The sequence below is a fragment of the Pelodiscus sinensis genome, chromosome 6 (genome assembly GCF_049634645.1).
Source record: "Pelodiscus sinensis isolate JC-2024 chromosome 6, ASM4963464v1, whole genome shotgun sequence".
NCBI classification, from domain to species: Eukaryota; Metazoa; Chordata; order Testudines; family Trionychidae; genus Pelodiscus; species Pelodiscus sinensis.
Genome location: NC_134716.1, coordinates 68,171,120 through 68,192,293, shown reverse-complemented (window position 1 = coordinate 68,192,293; position 21,174 = coordinate 68,171,120). Strand labels below are relative to the sequence as shown.

The following is a 21,174-nucleotide window of genomic DNA, read 5'->3' as shown; positions in this document are numbered from 1 at the left end:
GGAGCTTTCGTTCAAACTACCTAGCCCGTGCCGCATGTAGCCATGGGCGGGTAGTTTGAACTACCGGGCATTTAAAACTGGCGGCGCCCGGGAACATGCAAATGAAGCCCGGGATATTTAAATCCCAGGCTTCATTTGCAAGGTCGAATGACTACATTAGCCACCCTAGTTCAAACTAGGGTGGCTAGTGTAGACATACCCTTAGTAACCTTAAGCTCTAGTGGCCAGAGTTAAAAATGCAGCCAAAGATCAGCATTGCATATATTCCTCCTTTGGCCATTACAGTGTATTGCTCATTACATGGATATCAAGAGGGAGGAGTGAAATAGGAACCCTTACATCATTGGAGGATCAACTTTATAGATAAATGATCCATGACAGGCTCATTATGCTGGGTTTAGACCCAATTAAACCAGTTGTACAGTGAAGTCAGAGAACTGAGTAACCTTGTGAGGAAAGTATTGCAATGATGTTCACAGAATCAACAGCCATATACGTATTTTATTCCACAGTGATGAAGTGGAATGGGCTATATGACCCAAATGTACATATCCAAACACAAGTATTTATGGGCTAAATCCATCAATCATTGCTCAAATTCCAATTAAAAACAGCAAGTAAAATCTGAGTAAGGAGCACAGGATTTGGCCATACACATTTTAAGTAGACTACAGACTTGTTGGTTGAAGCAGAAATATTTGGCAACCGTTGCTGGAATCAAACAGAACTTGTACAGAGAGCTTCTGTGCAATGTTTCCTCTTTCAGCAAATCATTCCTTGTGGATCAAAGGATAATAGGCCCACCATATGGTTTTAACTACAGGTGTACTCTGGAAGCCAAAATACATTAAGATTAATGTATTTCTGGGGCCGCTGTTGTACTTCTTGAACAAAAGCACAGGGAAATTCCAGCTGTCATCACTGGTGATAAGAAACTTAGGAAGGGGAAGGTTGGCAGGTCTCTATATTGGGCACCTTGAGGGTGCAACCAAGGGGGACACCCAAGCTGACACTATGGATAGGTGCTATAGGAAAAAAAGTCTTGCAGAGACTGCAAACACACCTGATTAGAATGCACATTTAACAAGCACTCAGAGAAGAATTATATGTATACACGTCACTAAAAAATTTATAGACGGACCTAAAGAATACAAAGTCTTCCACCTCAGAGCCTGCAAACTTTGATAGTTCAGATACCTATCCTCCTCTCTAAAATGGACCAAAACTGGAACCCAGATCCAGGTGTACTTTTTGAAGTTTGTTTTAAATGTGCTGCCTATTAATTTTGTTGGGTGACACCTGGTTATGTGAAGGAATAAATATTAATTCCTTATTCACCTTTTACGTACCATTCATGATTTTATAGACCTCAGTTATCTCTACACCTTAATTGTCTCTTTTCCAAGCTGAAATGTCCCATCCTTTTTTAATGTCACTTCACATGGAAGTGTTTCACACCCTTGATCATTTCATCCTTTGCTGCACCATTCCAAAATCTATTTTTGAGATTGAATGACCAGAATATCATGCAGTTGGATTTATATAGTGGCATGATGATTTTATCCATCGTTTTCCAAAATGGGTCCTAATATGGTTAGCTTTTTCGATTGACACAGCACATTAAGCAGACATTTTAGAGAACTATCCACAATGGCTCCAAGATCCCTTTCTTGAGCGGAAACAGCTAATTTAGATCCCATAATTTTGTATGCATAGTTGGGATGATGTTTTCCAATAATGTGCAATAATTTCATTAGCCATTTTGTTGCCCAGCCACCCAGTTTTGTGAGATCCCTTTGTAACTCTTCAGTCTAGTATCCAAGATTAAGTCCAAAGCACTGTGTTATCAGCAAAGTTTGCCATCTCACTGTTTAGACCTTTTTCCAGATAGTCAACATGTTTGCAAACTATCTCTGGCACCCATACTCGTTACTGGGGGAAACCTCTCTCCATTCTGAAAACTGGCCATTTAATCTTCTCTCTTGTTTTCGGTCTTTTTAATGGTCCCTGATCCATGTGAGGGACCCGTGACTAAGGCTATGAGTATCACAGAAATAATAGAATCTGATTTTGTGGGATATGTAACTTCTTCTGGGGCTACCCTTCAGAAAAACTGACTGGTGGTTTATTATTTAAGTATGTATGTATTAATTATTATTATTAGGAGGAATATACTGTTTAATTTGAGCTCTGCTCTGCTATGGCATGCAGCTTGCAAGCGTTTCACTTTTGAGACTTTGCCTTTTAGTGTTCATTCCTCATTTTTGCTCTTCTTTATGAAGTTAAACCCTACTGTGGTGGGCTTCTGATATTTAGCCCTTCACAAGGATGTTAAATGTAATCATAATTACCATAAATATAACCAAATGATTCATCTATATTCACCTCTTGGACGAGATCCTGCAAGTCTCCCTTTGTGGGTTTCAGGACTATCTGGTCAAAGCAGCAGTCATTTATAATGTCTAGACATTTTCTCTATCCCATCAGTGTGGAGATAAGAAATAAATCAATAAATAATAATAGAGAGTTTTAACTAAGGCTTCCATTACATTATAGCCTCTCTAATCTCCCTGAGCATTTCACAATTACCATCCTGGCCACGTGATCAATAGTATAGTCCAAACACTATATTCTAATTATTCAAGCATGGCATTTTTTTCCTACAGAGTTTCTATAGTACAGTCTGATTCATTTCAGATTTTTATTATATTTGGTTCTGCTTTTTTCACAGTGCCACTCTCCCACAACCATGACCTATTTTGTCATTCCTATATATTTTGTATCTTGATATTACCATGCCCCATTGCTTATCATTCCACCAATTTTTGATAATGCCAATTGCATTATCATCATCACAGGAATCCTAGTTCATTTCTAGCATTTGTATACAAACACTTAACATATCACTTTTTAGCTGTGATGTGCAAATGGGACTCCTCCATTAACTGTTTCTCTTCAGTTCCCAGCTGGACTTTATCAACATCCATCCTCACCTCCTTACAAAGACTCCTTTTCTAGTAGATTTTTCCCTAAGGGATAGCTCTACCCCAAACTATGCTCTCCACACAAGTTGGCTTTCCCTCAGGCCTTAGTTTTAAAAGGGAACTCTTATTTCTTTGTAAAAGAACGGAAGAGTTTCAGCATTGGCAGTGATTTGAAAAGGAGCTCAAGATTCTAGGATGGTCTGGGAGCCAGTGTGGTTCCTGCCATAAATTGGAGCACTAAGTGCTCCAATTTAAGACAGCCTCTTAATAGCTACTTCTAGGCTATGTCAAAGTCTGGACAGACAAGAATCCCTGACAGAGATGGTCTTGCTTTCCACACAGCCTCTCCCAAGTCCATCTCCCATCAGCTTGGCATGCACAGTAACCAGTATAGAACTTCTTACTGTATTCATATGCTGTGCCTGTGCTGGGTGATGTTTTCCCAAGGCCTCTAACACCTGCGACTCCTATGCGCCACTGGTGTACCAAGGCCACATCTGCTCTTTTGGTCTATTATATTGGTGGTATCATTTGTTAATTATTCTTCCACTACAAGTCGTGACAAGAATTCAAATTTCAAAACTGATTTTGTTTACAAAAAAAGTGTCTTCTTGAAGGCCAGCTGCCAGCAAGTTTCCTCATTTCTAGTACCCTTATTTTTACATTGTTTACAAAGAAGGAATTTATACTTATAACCACTAAGTTCCTTGTTCCTGTACTAACATAATGACAGTGAGATAGGTTCATCTCATTTGAGGCAGTAGAGTGAACTGACAGGGAAAATCTAAATGGTATTTAATACTTAGAAAAAGCAATGTCATTATATACTTCTTTAGCAGCAGACCTTCCTGCACCGCTATCTATAACTTTGAGTAGGTAGTTTCCAGTCACGTTCTTCTGACATGCTTATAGAGAAATACACTCATAATTGAAATGCTGCTAAATAACATATGAAAAAAAATATCAAGAATGAGATTATTGAAGAAAGCCAGTAAGTTGTACGGTATAGTTCCCACCCCATTTTGTAACTCCATCTTCTTGCATATGTTTAGTTTACATTTAGAGGATTACTTTAGATGTCATCTCAACTTTTTTTTATAGTTTTGACATAGGTAATTTTAGAGTAATTGTATCACTCAGTGGCAGAAAAGGGTCAAATATGATTACTTACAATTCTGGGATGGTTAAGCAGAACTCTTTCACTCATTAAGAAAAAGGTACTTCATGGTTGTGAATCACAAGAAGCAGCAGTTTGTATATTCAAAGGGAAAGCGCGAAGGAGGAAAATATTTATGCTGGAGCTGCACTGACTGAGAAGTGAGTATGTGGGAAGCTGTAGTCACCCATCATTATTGGTCTACTGGTTTAGACTCTGATCTTCCTTCAAATTGCACATTCATGCCAAAATTCATGGAACTGTGCACCTTAAATTAGGTTTCTAAATCTTTAAACAGTTGCCCTGATTTTCAAATCTGCTTAGCACTTGACAACATCAACTAAAGTAAATGGCAATGTTAGGGGCTCATTGAACTGATTATTCCCACTGGTAATTAAAAGTTCTTAAAGCTGGCCTGTGGCACATTGGACATGCCAAGACATGGAAAAGGCCTACCTGGAGAAATCCTGCACTGCATCAGAAACCCCAAAGGGAACATTCCAGCTGCAACAAAGTAAGAATAATCTCAGAGCTGGTCTAACTCACACAAGGGGCTTCAGGCCATCCCAAAGACTGGAAACAGAGTAGCTGTAGGTAAGTCACTTCTGCCCTCCACACTTCTCAGGGGTATTAAATGAAGAACAGCATCAGCTGAAGATGTAACCTGTTTTTATACAACTTTTATCTGATGGAAGTAATTGGGAACTTAATACAAGAAAGAAGATCAGTTGGTAAAGAAGAATTTGTCATGCATGTAAGAAAAGGAACAAGAGCACCAGAATGGATAATGAGAAAGCATCAGCCAAAGCTGAAGGTTGCCTTCAGACTGCCATCAATATTTGTGATACAGGCAGTCCCCGGGTTACATGGATCCGACTTACATCGGATCCCTACTTACAAACAGGGTGAGGCAACTCCACACTAGCTGCTTCCCCCCAGCAGACCAGGGAGACGCGAAGCTAGCGCCCCCCCTCACCTATCTCCAGCAGACCAGGGAGACGCGGAGCGGCTTTTCTCAGCAGACACCTCAGCTTGAGAATAAAGGACTGAGGGAAGTGAGGTGTGGGAGAATAAAACTGAGCTCTGGAGAAATGTTTGGCTAGAGTTTCCCCTACAATATGTACCAGTTCCGACTTACATACAAATTCAACTTAAGAACAAACCTACAGTCCCTATCTTGTACGTAACCTGGGGACTGCCTGTACTCTAAATTTGCAGGTTGAACCTCTCTAGTCCAGCAACCTGGGGACCTGAATAGTGTCAAACCAAAGAATTTGCCAAATCACACGAGGTCAGTATTGTCTAGCAGCATTACCAACACCTTCTGGGCTCTTAGAAGACATTTAGGGTAAATTAGAGCTAAATAACAGTATAGAACATTGAGAACAAGGACTAGTGGCTGTAAACAAACTTTATGGACTGCAGGAAACTTGGCTGCATTCATGATAAGTGGACATTTGGCTAACTAAAAAACACACTGGACCACAGATGTTGCCAGACCACAAGCCAAGATATTTTTATCCAAACACAAAGTAAGAGGAAAGTGTCATCCTAAATCTTGTGCCACAGAGGTCTACAGCCAAATTTTTGCTAAGACATTGAAAGGAGAATAGAGAAATCTGGGGCAGATGCATAGGTAAACACTAAGTGAAGTGAGCAATATTATTCAAGACACTACTCTTCTCACTCACTGCTCACATACTGTACTCAAAGCGCTTTTACTCCACAACAGAAAAATTTGCAGAAAGAGGACAATGGACTGAAGCATTTGCAGAAGAAGCAGCAAAGAGTTTTAAATTTTATTGAAATTGTCTATCATACAATACCTTAAAGTGCAGTCTGCTCTGAAGAGTTTATAAAATTGTCAGCTTTCTGCCTGTTGATTCATTGTTGTATCTGCATGCTTTAGCAATGAAAAGAAATTTTCTATCCCTTTCTTACCTCCTGTTCCTATCAAGTTAAGAGCAAACCTTCTTGAGAAAAAAACCCATAGTTGTTTATTAAGTTCCAATTACAGTAAAACTCCGATGGTCCGGCATCTGATGGTCTGGCACCATCAGGAACCCGGAAGTGCTCCGGGCAGCCGGACCATTGGAGCTGCTCTGCCCCCAGCTTCACCGATTTAGCCACTGCTAAAACTGACCAGCGGCTGAATCGGGGAAGCTGGGGGCAGAACAGACCAACCCGGTAGCCCCCCAGCTGCTCTGTCCCAGATGTACCCAAGTCAGCTGCTGCTGAAACTGACCAGCGGCTGATTCCAGGAAGCTGGGGCGGGGCAGAGCAGCTCTGCCTCGGGCTTCCTGGAGTCAGCTGCTGGTCAATTTCAGCAGCGGCTGAATCTGGGACAGCTGGGGTGCTGCCGAGTTGGTCCAGTAGTGCCAAACCTCAGCGCTGCGGGGACCAACCCAGCAGCCTTCCAGCTGCTCTGCCCCAGGCGTCCTGATTCAGCCGCTGCTGAACCTGACTAGGGCTGAATCCAGGACGCCTGGGGCAGAGCAGCTCTGCCTCTGGCTTTCTGGAATCAGTCGCTGATCAGTATCAGCAGCGGCTGACTTGGGGATACCTGGGGCAGAGCAGCTGGGGTGCTGCCGGGTTGGTCCAGTAGCGCCAAGAAGCGGCGCTGTGGGACCAACCCGGCAGCACTCCAGCTGCTCTGCCCCAGGCGTCCTGATTCAGCTGCTGCTGAACCTGACTAGGGCTGAATCCAGGAAGCCTGGGGTAGAGCAGCTCTGCCTCTGGCTTTCTGGAATCAGTCGCTGATCAGTATCAGCAGCGGCTGACTTGGGGATACCTGGGGCAGAGCAGCTGGGGTGCTGCCGGGTTGGTCCAGTAGCGCCAAGGAGCGGCGCTGTGGGACCAACCCGGCAGCACTCCAGCTGCTCTGCCCCAGGCGTCCCCAAGAGCAGCTGGGGTGCTGCTGGGTTGGTCCCGTGGCCCTGAGGGGCAGCGCTACGAGACCAACCCGGCAGCACCCCAGCTGCTCTGCCCCTGGGTTCCCGATTCAGCTGCTGGTCAGTTTCAGCAGCAGCTGAACGGGGGAAGCCTGTCCGGCTGCCCCAGCACTTCCGGGTTCCTGATGGTGCCGGACCATCAGGAGTCCCGGAGCATTGGATGCCGGACTAATGGAGTTTTACTGCAAGATGAAATGTAGATTGTGATGTAGTGTCAAGTATGTCTGGTATTTTTGTTGAAACCATCTGGAAATCCTATTAGGAAGGTATAGAAATGTACAATAGGTAACTTTATTAAGGTATCTCTCTTATCTCTACATTTAAAGAATTTCTCTGACAAAAGACAGATTCCATCTGAGGCATACAACTTCTACACAGGAGCTGCATTCTCCTGGCACAGACACAACATAGGGCTAGTACATAATGCTCTCCCCCCTTAGTCCTGCACAGAAGGCATGCTGGTAATACGGCTAGAAACAAACCAGTAGTGGGCCCACAGGAGCACTATGTGGATTCTGGGCAGCATTGCAGCCTAGGTTGGGCTGTCATTGCTCTGAGCAGCTAGGAACAGTTTTAATTTACACCAGCATGCGATTAAGGCTTATGTATGTGGAATGGTATGTTTGGGGATTGTCATACATGGTAATCATATTCAGACAAGTTCAATAACCTATATTCAAAAGAGGTTAAAACAAAGCCGAATTCCTTCCCCCTCACTCAAATTGCTGCCCCCCAAAAAACATCATACATAACCAGACATTTAGACTCCATCTCAACCAAAAAGGCTGAACGTGCCTCCCCCTTCCCATCCTCCCTCCACTTTCTCAACTGACAGAAACATGAACGACTTATTTATTTCAAATCACTGGTACTCAGTGATCATTTTAATGACTTAAATAGGTGTACACACACTTTATATCACAACCAGAAAAGCACTGAAGGTATAGACCATTGCTTCTTGTAGTTCACATCTTTGCTTGTTTTTTAACTTGACAAACATGTTATGAAATTGTCTGAGACCAACTCATCTTACAATATACAGTGACCCTGATCCTACAAGCTGGATTTGTGCAAACACTTGAATCAATGGGCTCAGTGCTCTGTCCACTCAGATCAACTTGCAAGAGTGGGGCACTTTAGTCATGATCTACTCAGATCTGTCTCAAGATGGTGACTCTACTGGTTAAAGGATTCATAGTCAACAGTACCTTGAACCACATGGTCTGATTTTAAAAAACAACAAGGAATCCTATACCACCTTAACAGATATATATACACCTGTCTCTGATTTCCACTCTTGTTCATCTGATGAAGTGGGTTTTAGCTATGAAAGCTTCTGCCCTAATAAATCTGTTAAGGTGCCATCAGACTCCCCATCTTTGCATGTGCAGACTAATAAAATCTGTCTTAGAGAGGTAGTTGTATGTGAACAAGTCAGTTATTTGTCTGTATATTTTAGGGTTTTATTAATTGGTGGAACTAACTGGTCTATTCAAAATTAATAAAAAAACCATCAAATCTCTTAAGATAAAAAAGTGCAACCTTCCCTGCCATCTGTCCCCTATAAATAAATAAATAAAAATAAAGTAAAACAAATCACATCACTAAAACAGAGACATGAGCAAAAAGGACTTCAAGCACACTGACAAAGTGGCAGCTTTTACTTGTAGGCTTCATTATAGCAGGCCTCTAGGGAGCCATGACTAACAGTATTCTACTCAAAACTACTGGATTTGTATTCACATGAACCAACATAAAAACAGAGGAATCTGATGTGGATCATTTGCAGGCGGGGGGAGGGGGCGGCACTGAAATTAAATTACTATTAAATGGGGGTGAATTGGTGACACATCACTACTCCAATGAGGCTATTTGGAGAAGTGTGACCAGGCATAAAGTGTACAAGATTAAGTATTAATCACTTGCAGATCCTGGACAAACTGGAAGGAGATCTAATTATGTTCTGCAATAAACGACAGGCAAAATTTCTTTAAGATTCTGCTATTCTGGAATGAGTAAAATATGCTCCCACCTACCAAACCTTTTGGGTCTGAATGGCGCTAATTTCAGACTGACACTTTGTGAATCACTGAATATAGGAAATAATGATCCTCAAGAAAGTAGGGACTCATTTTGCAGTTGAATTCAAGACACGTCTATCTAGCCTGTAGACTAGAAATACTTGAAATATGTACATAAACTGTATGTCTCTACATCTCTAAGAGAGAGAGTAGTTTCATGCAAAGTGATCCTACAAACCCTTACTCACTTGAACAGACCTTGGGGCAAGGTTTTTTTTTGTTTTTTTTTTTTTTTTAAGTCTCTCACTGCAAGTGATGCATGATTTTTCTATATAAAGCAAATGGAACCAGTTGTACAAGTAAGGACTGCAATCATATATACATAAATAAATTCTGGTAAAATATAATTCAAAATGTGAATTACAAACCCAAGATGATTACATGTTTAGTATGTGAACAATTCTGAGTATAAGGGAGTCAAGATTACGGAATATAATGAACAAAGACTTTTTCTCTGACCAGTCTACATCTCCATGGAAGATCTGCTATTAAAATTAACATTTGGTTGGTTTGTGCCGGCAGTGCTAAGAGGGGGGTATTTAAACAATCAAGTAGTCAATAAAAATTCTATCAGCTACTCAATTAGTCGATAGGCAGCCTGGCTCATGCTGGGTTTGGGACCAAACCTCACTGTGACTATGCAATTTAAAAGTCAGTAGGAGCTGGGCAGATTCCTCCTACTACATTTTAAATGATGAGCCTGTGGTGGTTCTGCATTTAAAATGTAGTAGCAGCCGGGGGGGGGGCAGGCAGCCTGCTCCTACCACCTTATAAATTGCAGAGCCATAGCTGGGTTTGGCACCAATCGGGACTGAGTCAGGCTGCCTGCCCATCCAGTAGCAACCCCTGCTCCCCTCTCCCTCAGATAGATGCAGCAGCGATGGGGTGAAAGATGGGCAGCATCACAGAAATGGTCCTGGGAGTGAACAGCTTTTAAACCTGCTTCCCCTCCCCCCCCCCCCCCCCAGCACTTCGGATATAGAAGGAACAGGGCAAGTAGGGGAAATGTGAGTAGTTGACTCGACTGCTGATAAGCATAGGCTTATGGGTAGTTGACTACTCCCTTCCATCCCTATTATATGCACAATAACAGTTTGCTAATATACATGCAGTAGTTGCCATTATTCCAGACAATTACTTCACAAGAACTTACTTTCCCCTCCAAACAAGAGGGAAGCAGGCAAACTACAATCAAAGAGATGCTCTCTGAACAGAGCAGCAGATTCTGCCCTTTACTCAGGGATAAGCTGAAATGCTCCAATGAGCCCAGTGGTTCTCAAAGTACAGGTCACAACCCAATACTGGGTCATGAAGGCTACGTCTAGACTGGCATGATTTTCTGGAAATGCTTTTAACGGAAAAGTTTTCTGTTAAAAGCATTTTCAAAAAAGAGCGTCTAGCTTGGCATGGACACTTTTCCGCAAAAGCACTTTTTGTGGAAAAGTGTCTGTGGCCAATCTAGATGCGCTTTTGTGCAAAAAAGCCCCGATCTCAAAAATGGCAATCGGGGCTTTTTTGCACAACACAAATCTCAGCTGTCTACACTGGCCCTTTTGCGCAAAAGTTCTGCACAAAAGGTCCTTTTGCCCAAACGGGAGCAGCATAGTATTTCTAAAAAAAGCACTGATTTCTTACAGTAGGAAGTCAGTGCTTTTGCGGAAATTCAAGCAGCCAGTGTAGACAGCTGGCAAGTTTTTCCGGAAAAGCTGGCCAGTCTAGACACAGCCGAAATGTCAGGCACTGGGTCGCCTTGCTCTAGGGTGACCAGTGGGAGCACTAAGGCAGACTTCCTGCCTTTCGACACCACAGACTATGCGCAGCAGGTGCAATGTGGTCCGTGGTGCCAGGATAGGCAGGAACTCTGCCTTAGAAGCCTTTCTGCACTGCTGACTAGGAACTGACAGATTATGCCTCCCACCCAAACCCTCCACTCAATCCTTTGGCCCCAGCCCTGACGCCTCCTCCTGCACCCCAATTCCCTCATACCCAGACCCACTCCAGAGCCTGCAGTCTGGGCAAGAGATTTTTTGAGGTTTACGGGATCTTTCGAAAAAGCCTGCCGTTTTTGAAAGAACCGTGTATAGACTGCGGTTTTACTTTTGAAATGGCGCTTGTTTGAAAGAGTACCATGATGCAATTATGCAAATGAAGCATGGGATATTTAAATCCCCGCTTCATATGCACTTTTGAAGTGCCTCATTTACATCCCTCTGTCGACAGAGATGTAATTACACGTAGCCTCAGTAAAACTGGCAGAATCTGCTCCTTAGTTTGTTGTAGCAATGCAAAATATCTGCAACCACACTCAAAGCTTTTGCAGTGGACATCAGAACTCTAAAGTCCTGTGGCGAAAAAACTAAGGTGTTTTCCTTAACTACTCAGCATTCTTAAAATTCTGAACCTAAATATAAACTGAATTCTCTTGTGTGCTCATGAAATCATGAGCAGTTATAGGAACACAAAAGAATCCTGAACTCATTTCTTGGCAGGTACTTAAGTAGCTCTCATTTTTCATACGTGGAAACATTATAATAGTTGTGTAATATATGCCAAAGAGCGTACAATTTCATTTTTTAAAGAAAGATCTTAACCACGACACAACAAAAAATAATTGCCACTTCATTGCCCTACTAAGGTTAACTCTACACTCTTTAGTGGGTGTGACATCACTAGCCTAATTCATGCTTGAAAAACCTCATTCAGTGAGAGCTGGTACTCCATGACTGAGACACATTAAACACATAAATAGTTAAGGTTAAATTCATTTGTGTTCTGAATGCCTATTTTACCCTCGTTATTTGAAGGCATTCAGAACATGTAGTCCCTATGGCTATGTCCTAAGTACTTGCAATTTATCTCTAATGGAAAAGCATGATAAAACTATGCACACACAGAAAAAGGAAACCAAAGAGAAAAGTCCTTACAGTTGCAGAGATGTACTGATTCATACTGCACACTTTTTTGTTTTAAATCCTGACAGCAACAGCACTAGAAATGTTGTTTAGAACTTTCCTCAGTGGAGGAATAAGCCTGACATGTTTTAATCTTACACAGGAGCACCATCTTGTATCTGTCTGATTCAACAGCTAGAGAACAGAAAAACAGCAGCAAGTAGAGCCAGGCCATTTTTCAGCAGTACACTGATAGCTCACAGGCTCTCTTATTTTTTACAGCATTGAATCCTTTTCATAGAGTGACAGGTGTTTTTAGAGTTAAGGAACCTTTTCAAGGTATCATACAGAAATGGTACATGCTGTGATTTATCACATCACTACCGTAGATGCAGGGATCACTGTTAATTTACTTCTATACACTTAGTTTTAAAAGGTGACAAGGATAGACTCGAGAGGAAATAATTTGCAATCATTACCATTTCAAGAGAACACAGGCCCAATTCTCTTCTCTCACCAAGTTAAATCAACTGGGTCAGACCTTCTGATGCTTAATCTGTTGTAGTTTTGCTGAATTCCACAGAATCAAGCCACTTTACACCAGGAAAATATCTAGCCCCTTGACTTTCAAGTAGTTACTCCTGATTTATACTGCCAAGTGAAGGGAGTCTAGTTCTGTGTGTGCAGAGTTGCTATTTTTGAGAAAAATCACTGCTTAAGATGTGCAATATGTAGGGTAGAAACAGATAGTTACACTTACAAAGCATACAGTAGCATTTGCAAACAAATGCATGTTTGCATATGCACTTTTAGAGCAGTTAGTGGTAATCAGATTATTGCAATTGTATAATTTACTAGCACCGTTACCTAATAGAGAGGCACACACTGGAACAGACAGGTATCTATTTTTAAAAGTCTGGCTTAACAAAAACATTCTAAACACAAAACTAGTTATTTTCTCCTTTAGCTAGCTTCCAGTGCCAGGTCTGACATGAGCAGCACACAGCACAATGATGTCAGAGGGGAGGGGAGAGGAGTTATTAATGACCATGGAAATGAGACACTATACAATGAAAATAAGCTACATATGGAAGGCTCTCTTCTACCCTTGATAATGCCTGTATTGCATTAAAGTAATATTTTCAGGTCACCTTTAAATGTAGTATCCAATTCCATCATATTCTATCATATTCTAATGCTAGATTGCTGGATTTACTGTATCATAATCCAAATATTACAGAATATCTGAAGTACCCTCACTACCCTCAGAATTTGGCCTCATTTTCACCAACCAACGAACAATAACACTGATATTATGGGTAGTGTGATAAAGATATACTTTTAATAAATCATACACATGCTTTTTCTTATTTACTTCCAATCTCTTAAGATTCAAAACATTACCAAAACTGACAATTATATATTCAACAAAATGGTATACCTAAGATTATTTGCTCATACTGCTCATACTACACAAAAACGTTAGAACCTACAGAAGCTTTCTTTGTTAGTTTGTATCCTCAAGAGCAGAGCCAATATAGCATGTACATTATACAACTGCTCTTTTCAAAATAAGCTAAATGTGAGAAACAAATAGAAAACGTTTATTTTTAGAGACACCAACCAAAAGCAAAGAAATCAGCAAAGTCATGATGGAGTTTATTCCTGAGCCCTTACAGCAATAAGGTTATCCAGCATGAAGTGCTGCGTACTCTTATTAGGTTCCCGTCTCTCCTTTTTCCAACAAAAAGATATGTTCACTCTTCTCCTATAATTCCTAAAGGACTTCCTTACTATATACTTTAAGCAGTGAAAAGCCTTGCAACATACTTTAGCCATACACGTTCTGGCCACTTCTGAAGCGTGTTCAAGTCTGAGTTGTGAATAAAATATCTGTACCACACATGCTCCAAAGTCTCATGTACACATCCATCCTTCTTGTGAATAAAGAGTAAGTACTCCTGAATAACCTGACCATATTCTGGATTAGTGGATATACTAATTATTATGCTTGTTCCTCTGATATGGTGGTATTGCATTGAAGTGATATATGTGCTGCCAATCTAAATGATGGAATTGCAAGCTTTGATAAAGTTCAATATTAAACATCAGGGAGCATTTTCCTTTTATTCACAGGCTAAATATCTGTAGATTGTGTTTGCAAAAGTGTATCTTTATTCCATCAGTCTCAAATTCTTTGTTAGTTCAAAATTCATATTAGTTCTCATCCTCTAGTTTTACTACTAGCTAAGTGATTTGACGATGGGCAGAAGAGGTCTTAGTGATAAGTTTTTAACTTTAATCATGTGCTTAATCCCTGTTGAAGTTAAATATGTGCTTAGGTACTTTGCCGAATCCAGGGCTTTTTGAGGGACAATCATAAGTTGTTTTCACAAAGGATACCAGATTTTCTGAAGGACATCTGTCCCATTATGCAGCCTGTCAAGTCAAACACATTAAACCTGAAAAGGGTATAACAACAACAAAAAAGCTATCGGTTAAATGCAGTTAGGCAATGGACAGTTTATAATGAAGTCTCTCCACTACAAGTAGTGGTTCTAACTTGTATTGGGAACACTTTGGCTATGTCTACACTGCAGAGCTTTTGTGGGATACCAGAAGTATCCCAGAAAAGCTCTGCTGCATCCAAGGAATGCATCCGCTACTCTCAACAATTTCTGAAAAAGCAAACATGTTTTCGGTATCCCTGTATATTCCTCATTGTATGCAGAGTAAGGGATGTTCCGAAAGAGGATGTTTTTCTGAAATTTCGCCCCCTGATGATGGGCCAAGTTTTGGAAAAGCCTCTTCTGGGGAGGTATGGAGAGGGGGGAGAAAGAAGAGTGGAAAAAGATACGCAAATTGCAGTTCTTAATTGGAGTATCTTTTTCCAATACAGGCAGTCCCCGGGTTACATGGATCCGACTTACATCGGATCCCTACTTACAAACAGGGTGAGGCAACCCCGCACTAGCTGCTTCCCTCCAGCAGACCAGGGAGACGCGAAGCTAGCGCCGCCCCCCAGCAGACCAGGGAGACGTGGAGCGGCTTTTCTCAGCAGACACCTCAGCTTGAGAATAAAGGACTGAGGGAAGTGAGGTGTGGGAGAATAAAACTGAGCTCTGGAGAAATGTTTGGCTAGAGTTTCCCCTACAATATGTACCAGTTCCGACTTACATACAAATTCAACTTAAGAACAAACCTACAGTCCCTATCTTGTACGTAACCCGGGGACTGCCTGTATAACGCTGCAGTCTAGACATAGCCTTTGACTCTGCCAAGAGAAACATGAAAGGGAAAGGTCAGGGTCTGGCCAGTGACTAAAATAACTCCAAAATAATTCCAAAATAAAAACACAGCTCTTATATCTGTACGTACAGTGTCTTGGTCATGTGTTGTAGGACAAAACGAACAGAGTGAAAGGCAGAGTGTGCAGACAGACATCATACTATAACTTCCAACTCTTGATACTTTTCTTGCTTATGTCCTCCCAGCTTTCTGCAGAGTCACTGTCGAAAGTCAGTCAGCCCCTTCAGGTAGCAAGGTACAGAAACAACTGATGTGTCTCAACTCTAGAGTGGCATATAGCATTTTTCCACACTAGAGTTCAAAGGATTTACTTTCAGTCTTATTGGCATCTTTGCAAAATTGCTTTTTTTATAGATGAATACAACTGATGAAGTACATGATGAGGAAATGCATTTCAGGTTGACCAATATATTAATGAGGTTTTCTTAAGTCTTGTTGAAAAAACTTGATGTGTTTCTCTATTCAAGCCTAAAATTATGCCTTTGAAGAAAATACTAATGAATCATTCCTGCAATCATTACTACTGTATTAGGAAAAAGGTGATGGGATTTTTTTTAAAGCATGCATTTCAAAGCTGCCTAAAGGAGTTAGATGTCCAAATTCCACTGAAAGCTTTTGAAAATCCCATTCTCAACATTATCAAAAGAACTATATATTTTTTCCTTTTGCAGACCCCATCCTTTCAAGTTTTTTCTGACCGCCAGCTTTGTATCAGAAAAGGAAAACCAAGAATAGGAGCAATGATGTGAAATAACTACATATATAGTAATTCACTATCATCACCATTTCACCCTCCTTGTCCCATATCAGAGATTTTGCCTAAAAAGCATATTTATCTTTTTTGTGTAAATTAATGTATGGTCATATAATGATGATTTGCCAAATAGTGCTCTTAATTTGCCACTGATCTTTGAAGTCCTAAGACAAATTTTTGTGGAAACTGAGTATGGTTTGAGTGTTTACACACATATGGATTATATGAAATTTTGTACATGCTCTGGGAACATTTTTCAGTGCAGTGTGTAGCAAGATAGATGTGTCCTTATCAGAAGCCATCCAGCTAAATTCCAATGCATGACAATGAAATTCTGCCCCACCTACTATATATAAAGTAATTTATTGCTAGGCCATATATACACCAGACAAGAGTCAGAAAAAGATTTTGGGAAAAAATATTTTTGTCACAGAACCAACTATCAGAGTAATGATTTTATCTGGAATAAAACCGAACACGCGCGCGCGCACACACACGCACACAGAAAATATTAATCTCTCTTCTACCTCCAAGTTTGGAGACCTCTCACTTTCAATATACAAGTAAGCTTGTTTTTTCTATACCAAAAATGTATAGACATTTATTTTCATTGTGTGATGCCTATCATTTCAGATCAATTACTCAGTAATTCCAAATAAGACCTGAAACTGATCTCAGATTAAAGCATTTCTGTCTCTTTCCCATCCCTCCCTCCCACCCCAAGAGACAGACAGACAGCAGGTTATAATCCCCAGTTGCAGATAAAAGCTCACCTTATTACAAAGTCATGGCTGTCAATCTCCTTTCCACATTCACTGTCCAGGAGGATGCCAGAATTGCCCACAACTGCACAAGTTTTAAACCGTCGGTTCTTCATTGGTGAAACTTCAGGAAGGAGGCTATGCAAATCCTGAGAAATGTTCAGGGTGCGACGTCTGTCTAGCACATAGTGAATTACATCTCCTGGCTTGAAGCTGCTTTTAACGACTGAGACATCTCTTTCAGCATCCAAAAATCGAAGAATATTCTTCCTATTTTGAAACACAAACAACATTCATTCCACAGTTAGGCCATCTTTTAAAAATAGGGTTAAAAAACATAACATAGAACAGTGTGAGGTTTCAGAGGGGAAAGCGGAGGTGGGTGACAACCTGGGAAGCAGTGATGATGAGATGGTAGATTTCAGGATCCTGACCAAAGGAAGAAAAGAGAGTAGTAAAATACACACCATGGACTTCAAAAAAGCAGATTTTGACTCCCTCAGATCTGATGGGCAGAATCCTCTGGGATGCTAACATTAAGGGGAAAGGAGTCCAGGACAGCTGGCAGTATTTTAAAGAAGCCTTATTGAAGGCACAGAAAGAAACCATCCCGACGCATAGCAAGAGAGGCAAACATGGTAGGAGACCAGATTGACTTACAGTGGAAATCCTTGGTGAACTTAAGCACAAAAAGGAAGCTTACAAAAAGTGGAAACTTGGACAAATGACCAGGGAGGAGTTTAAATGTATAGCTCGAGAATGCCGGGGGGTTATCAGGAAGGCGAAAGCGCAAATGGAATTGCGACTGGCTAAAAATGTGAAGGATAACAAGAAAGGTTTCTACAGGCATGTTAACAAGAAGAAGGTGATCAGAGAAGGTGTAGAGCCCCTACTAGATGAATTAGTTAACCAAGTGACAAATGTGGGGAAAGCTGAAGTACTCAATGCTTTCTTTGCCTCTGTATTCATGGACAAGGTCAGCTCCTGGACTTCTGCGCTAAGTGACACAAGATGGGATGAAGATGGACAGCCCATGGTGGGTAAAGAACAGGTTAGGAGCTATTTAGAAAAGCTAAACGTACACAAATCCATGGGTCCGGACTTAATGCATCGGAGGGTGCTGAGGGAGTTGACAAATGTCATTGAGGAGCCTTTGGCTATTATCTTTGAAAAGTCGTGGCGATCGGGAGAGGTCCTGGATGATTTGAAAAAGGCAAATGTAGTGCCCATCTTCAAAAAAGGGAAGAAGGACGATCCAGGGAACTATAGGCCGGTCAGTCTTACCTCTGTTCCTGGAAAAATCATGGAAGGGATCCTTAAGGAATCCATTTTGAGACACTTGGAAGAGAGGAAAGTGATTAGGAATAGTCAGCATGGATTCACAAAGGGCAAGTCATGACTGACCAATCTGATTAGCTTCTGTGATGAGGTAACTGGCTAGGTGGACATGGGAAAGTCAGTGGATGTTATATACCTTGACTTTAGCAAGGCTTTTGATATGGTCTCCCACAATATTCTTGCCAGCAAGTTAAGGGAATGTGGATTGGATAAATGGACGGTAAGATGGATAGAAAGATGGCTAGAAGGCTGGGCCCAGAGGGTAGTGATCAACAGTTCGATGTCAGGATGGTGATCAGTTTCTAGCAGAGTGCCCCAAGGTTTTGTTCAATATCTTTATTAATGACCTGGATGAGGGGATGGATTGCACCCTCAGCAAGTTTGCGGATGACACTAAGCTAGGGGGAGAGGTAGATACGCTGGAGGGCAGAGATAGGGTCCAGAGTGACTTAGACAAATTGGAGGATTGGGCCACAAGAAATCTGATGAGGTTCAACAAGGACAAGTGTAGAGTCCTGCACTTGGGACGGAAGAATCCCAAGCATAGTTACAAGCTGGGGACCAACCAGTTAAGTAGTAGTTCTGCAGAAAAGGACCTGGGGGTTACAGTGGATGAGAAGCTGGATATGAGTCAACAGTGTGCCCTTGTAGCCAAGAAGGCTAATGGCATATTAGGCTGCATTAAGAGGAGCATTGCCAGCAGACCCAGAGATGTCATTATTCCCCTTTATTCGGCTTTGGTGAGGCCACATCTGAAGTATTATGTCCAGTTCTGGGCCCCCCCCCCCCAACAAAAAGAATGTGGACACATTGGAGAGGGTCCAGCGGAGGGCAACCAAAATGATTAGGGGGCTGGAGCATATGACTTATGAGGAGAAGCTGAGGGATTTGGGTCTGTTTAGTCTGCAGAAGCAAAGAGTGAGGGGGGATTTGATAGCAGCCTTCAACTTCCTGAAGGGAGGTTCCAAAGAGGATGGAGAAAGGCTGTTCAGTGGTGACAGATGGCAGAACAAGGAGCAATGGTCTCAAGTTGTGGCGGGAGAGGTCCAGGTTGGATATTAGGAAAAACTATTTCACTAGGAGGGTGGTGAAGCACTGGAATGGGTTAACTAGGGAAGTAGTGGAGTCTCCATCCCTAGAGGTGTTTAAGTCTCGGCTTGACAAAGCCCTGGCTGGGTTGATTTAGTTGGGATTGGTCCTGCCTAGAACAGGGGGCTGGACTTGATGACCTTCTGAGGTCTCTTCTAGCTCTATGATTTTCAATCCCACAGTATCAGAGTCTGGCATTTCAGGTGCTATAAAGATATGCTAAGACTCCATTAGAAATCTCTTAATTAAAAAGTTAAATGTGATAAGCAATTACTTATCTAAGTGACCAAAGATTCAAGGTTTAAAAGTTGGACAGAGTATATGCATGGTAACTGGTTTTGAGTAGCATTTTTGAGAACTATTTGGCATATGAGTTAATGCACAGATTCCAAAACGAACTGCTATTATCATGCTATTAGCAACCTGTAAGCTAAAAAAATATTTACAAGAATTTCAATGTAGCCCTTGTGTTTTAAAAAATAATAATAATAAAAAAAATCAATGAATGAATCAGCATGGTTCTCCCTGACTTGATCAAGTCATCATGGATGGCAGTTAGACAAAACCATTTTTAAACTTGTAAACCAAGCACTTCTGACATGAAAATTAGCAGGAGATAGTCTGGATTTCCCCAGTGACTTTTTTAAATGAGATTCATTATCACATTGGAACTGTACTTTTGAAAGGTTTGAAGAATTCCTCTAATCACCATGTCCTTCAGTTGTAAGAACCAACTTGGTATAAGTATTCAGTGTGCTTGCACATGTATAATTCTTTTAGTATTTGTCTACACACAAGTTGCAGCACTAACTTAAATCAGTTTAAATTCAATTTAAGCCTCACCTACAAACTTGCAGTGGTTTAATGAAACAAGTTCATTAAGAGATTCCAGAGACTGAAAAAAGCCAAATATAGTGCCTATCTATAAAAAGGAAAATAAGAATCCAGAAAACTACAGACCAGTCAGTTTAACTTCTGTACCAAGGAAGATAATGGAGCAAATAATTAAGAAATTCATTTGCAAACATATGGAAGGATAATAAAGGTGATAGGTAACATCCAGCATGGATTTGTAAAGAACAAATTATGTCAGATCAATCTGATATCTTTCTTTGATAGGATAACAAGTCTTATGGATAAGGGGGAGGAGGTGTAAATGGTATACCTAGATTTTAGTGAAGAATTTGATTCTGTCTTGCATGACCTTCTTATTAACAAACTAGGAAAATGCAACCTAGATGAGGTTACTATAAGGTGGGTGCATAACTGGCTGGATAACTGTTCTCAGAGAGTAGTTATTAATGGTTCTCAGTCATGCTGGAAGGGCATAATAAGTGGGGTTCCAGAGGGGTCTGTTTTGGGATTGGTTCTCTTCAAGATCTTCATCGAAGATTTAGATGATGGCACACTTAAGTTTGCAGATGATGCCAAGCTGGGAGGTGTTGCAAGTCCTTTGGAGGATAAGGTCATAATTCAAAGAGATCTGGACAAACTGGAGAAGTGGTCTGACGTAATTAGGATGAAGTTTAATAAAGTACTCCACTTAGGAAGGAACAATCAGTTTCACACATACAGAATGCAAAGCAACTGTGTAGGAAGAAGTATTGCAGAAAGGGATCTAGGGTCATAGAGGACTGCAAGCTAAATATGAGTCAACACTGAAACTATTGAAAAAAAATATTTTGGGATGCAATAATAGATGCAAGACACGAGAAGTGATTCTTCCATTCTACTCTGCCCTGATTAGGCCTCAGTTGGAGTACTGTACCCAGTTCTGGGCACCACATTTCAAGAAAGATGGTGACTAAAAGGGTGTTACAAGCAGGAGGGGGGGAAATTGTTCTCATTGGCCTCTGAGGA

General features: G+C 41.2%; 1 protein-coding gene across 4 annotated transcripts in view; it reads right to left on the bottom strand.

Annotated features, from left to right (window-relative positions):
- ST8SIA4 (ST8 alpha-N-acetyl-neuraminide alpha-2,8-sialyltransferase 4) overlaps positions 1 to 21,174 on the bottom strand; it is a 103,252-nt gene that overhangs the window by 60,279 nt on the left and 21,799 nt on the right. For all 4 annotated transcript variants that reach the window (XM_075932075.1, XM_006128785.4, XM_075932077.1 and 1 more), the window contains exon 3: positions 16,900 to 17,157. In XM_075932075.1, the coding sequence (XP_075788190.1) occupies positions 16,900 to 17,157 (258 nt within the window). The remainder of the gene's footprint in view (positions 1 to 16,899; positions 17,158 to 21,174) is intronic.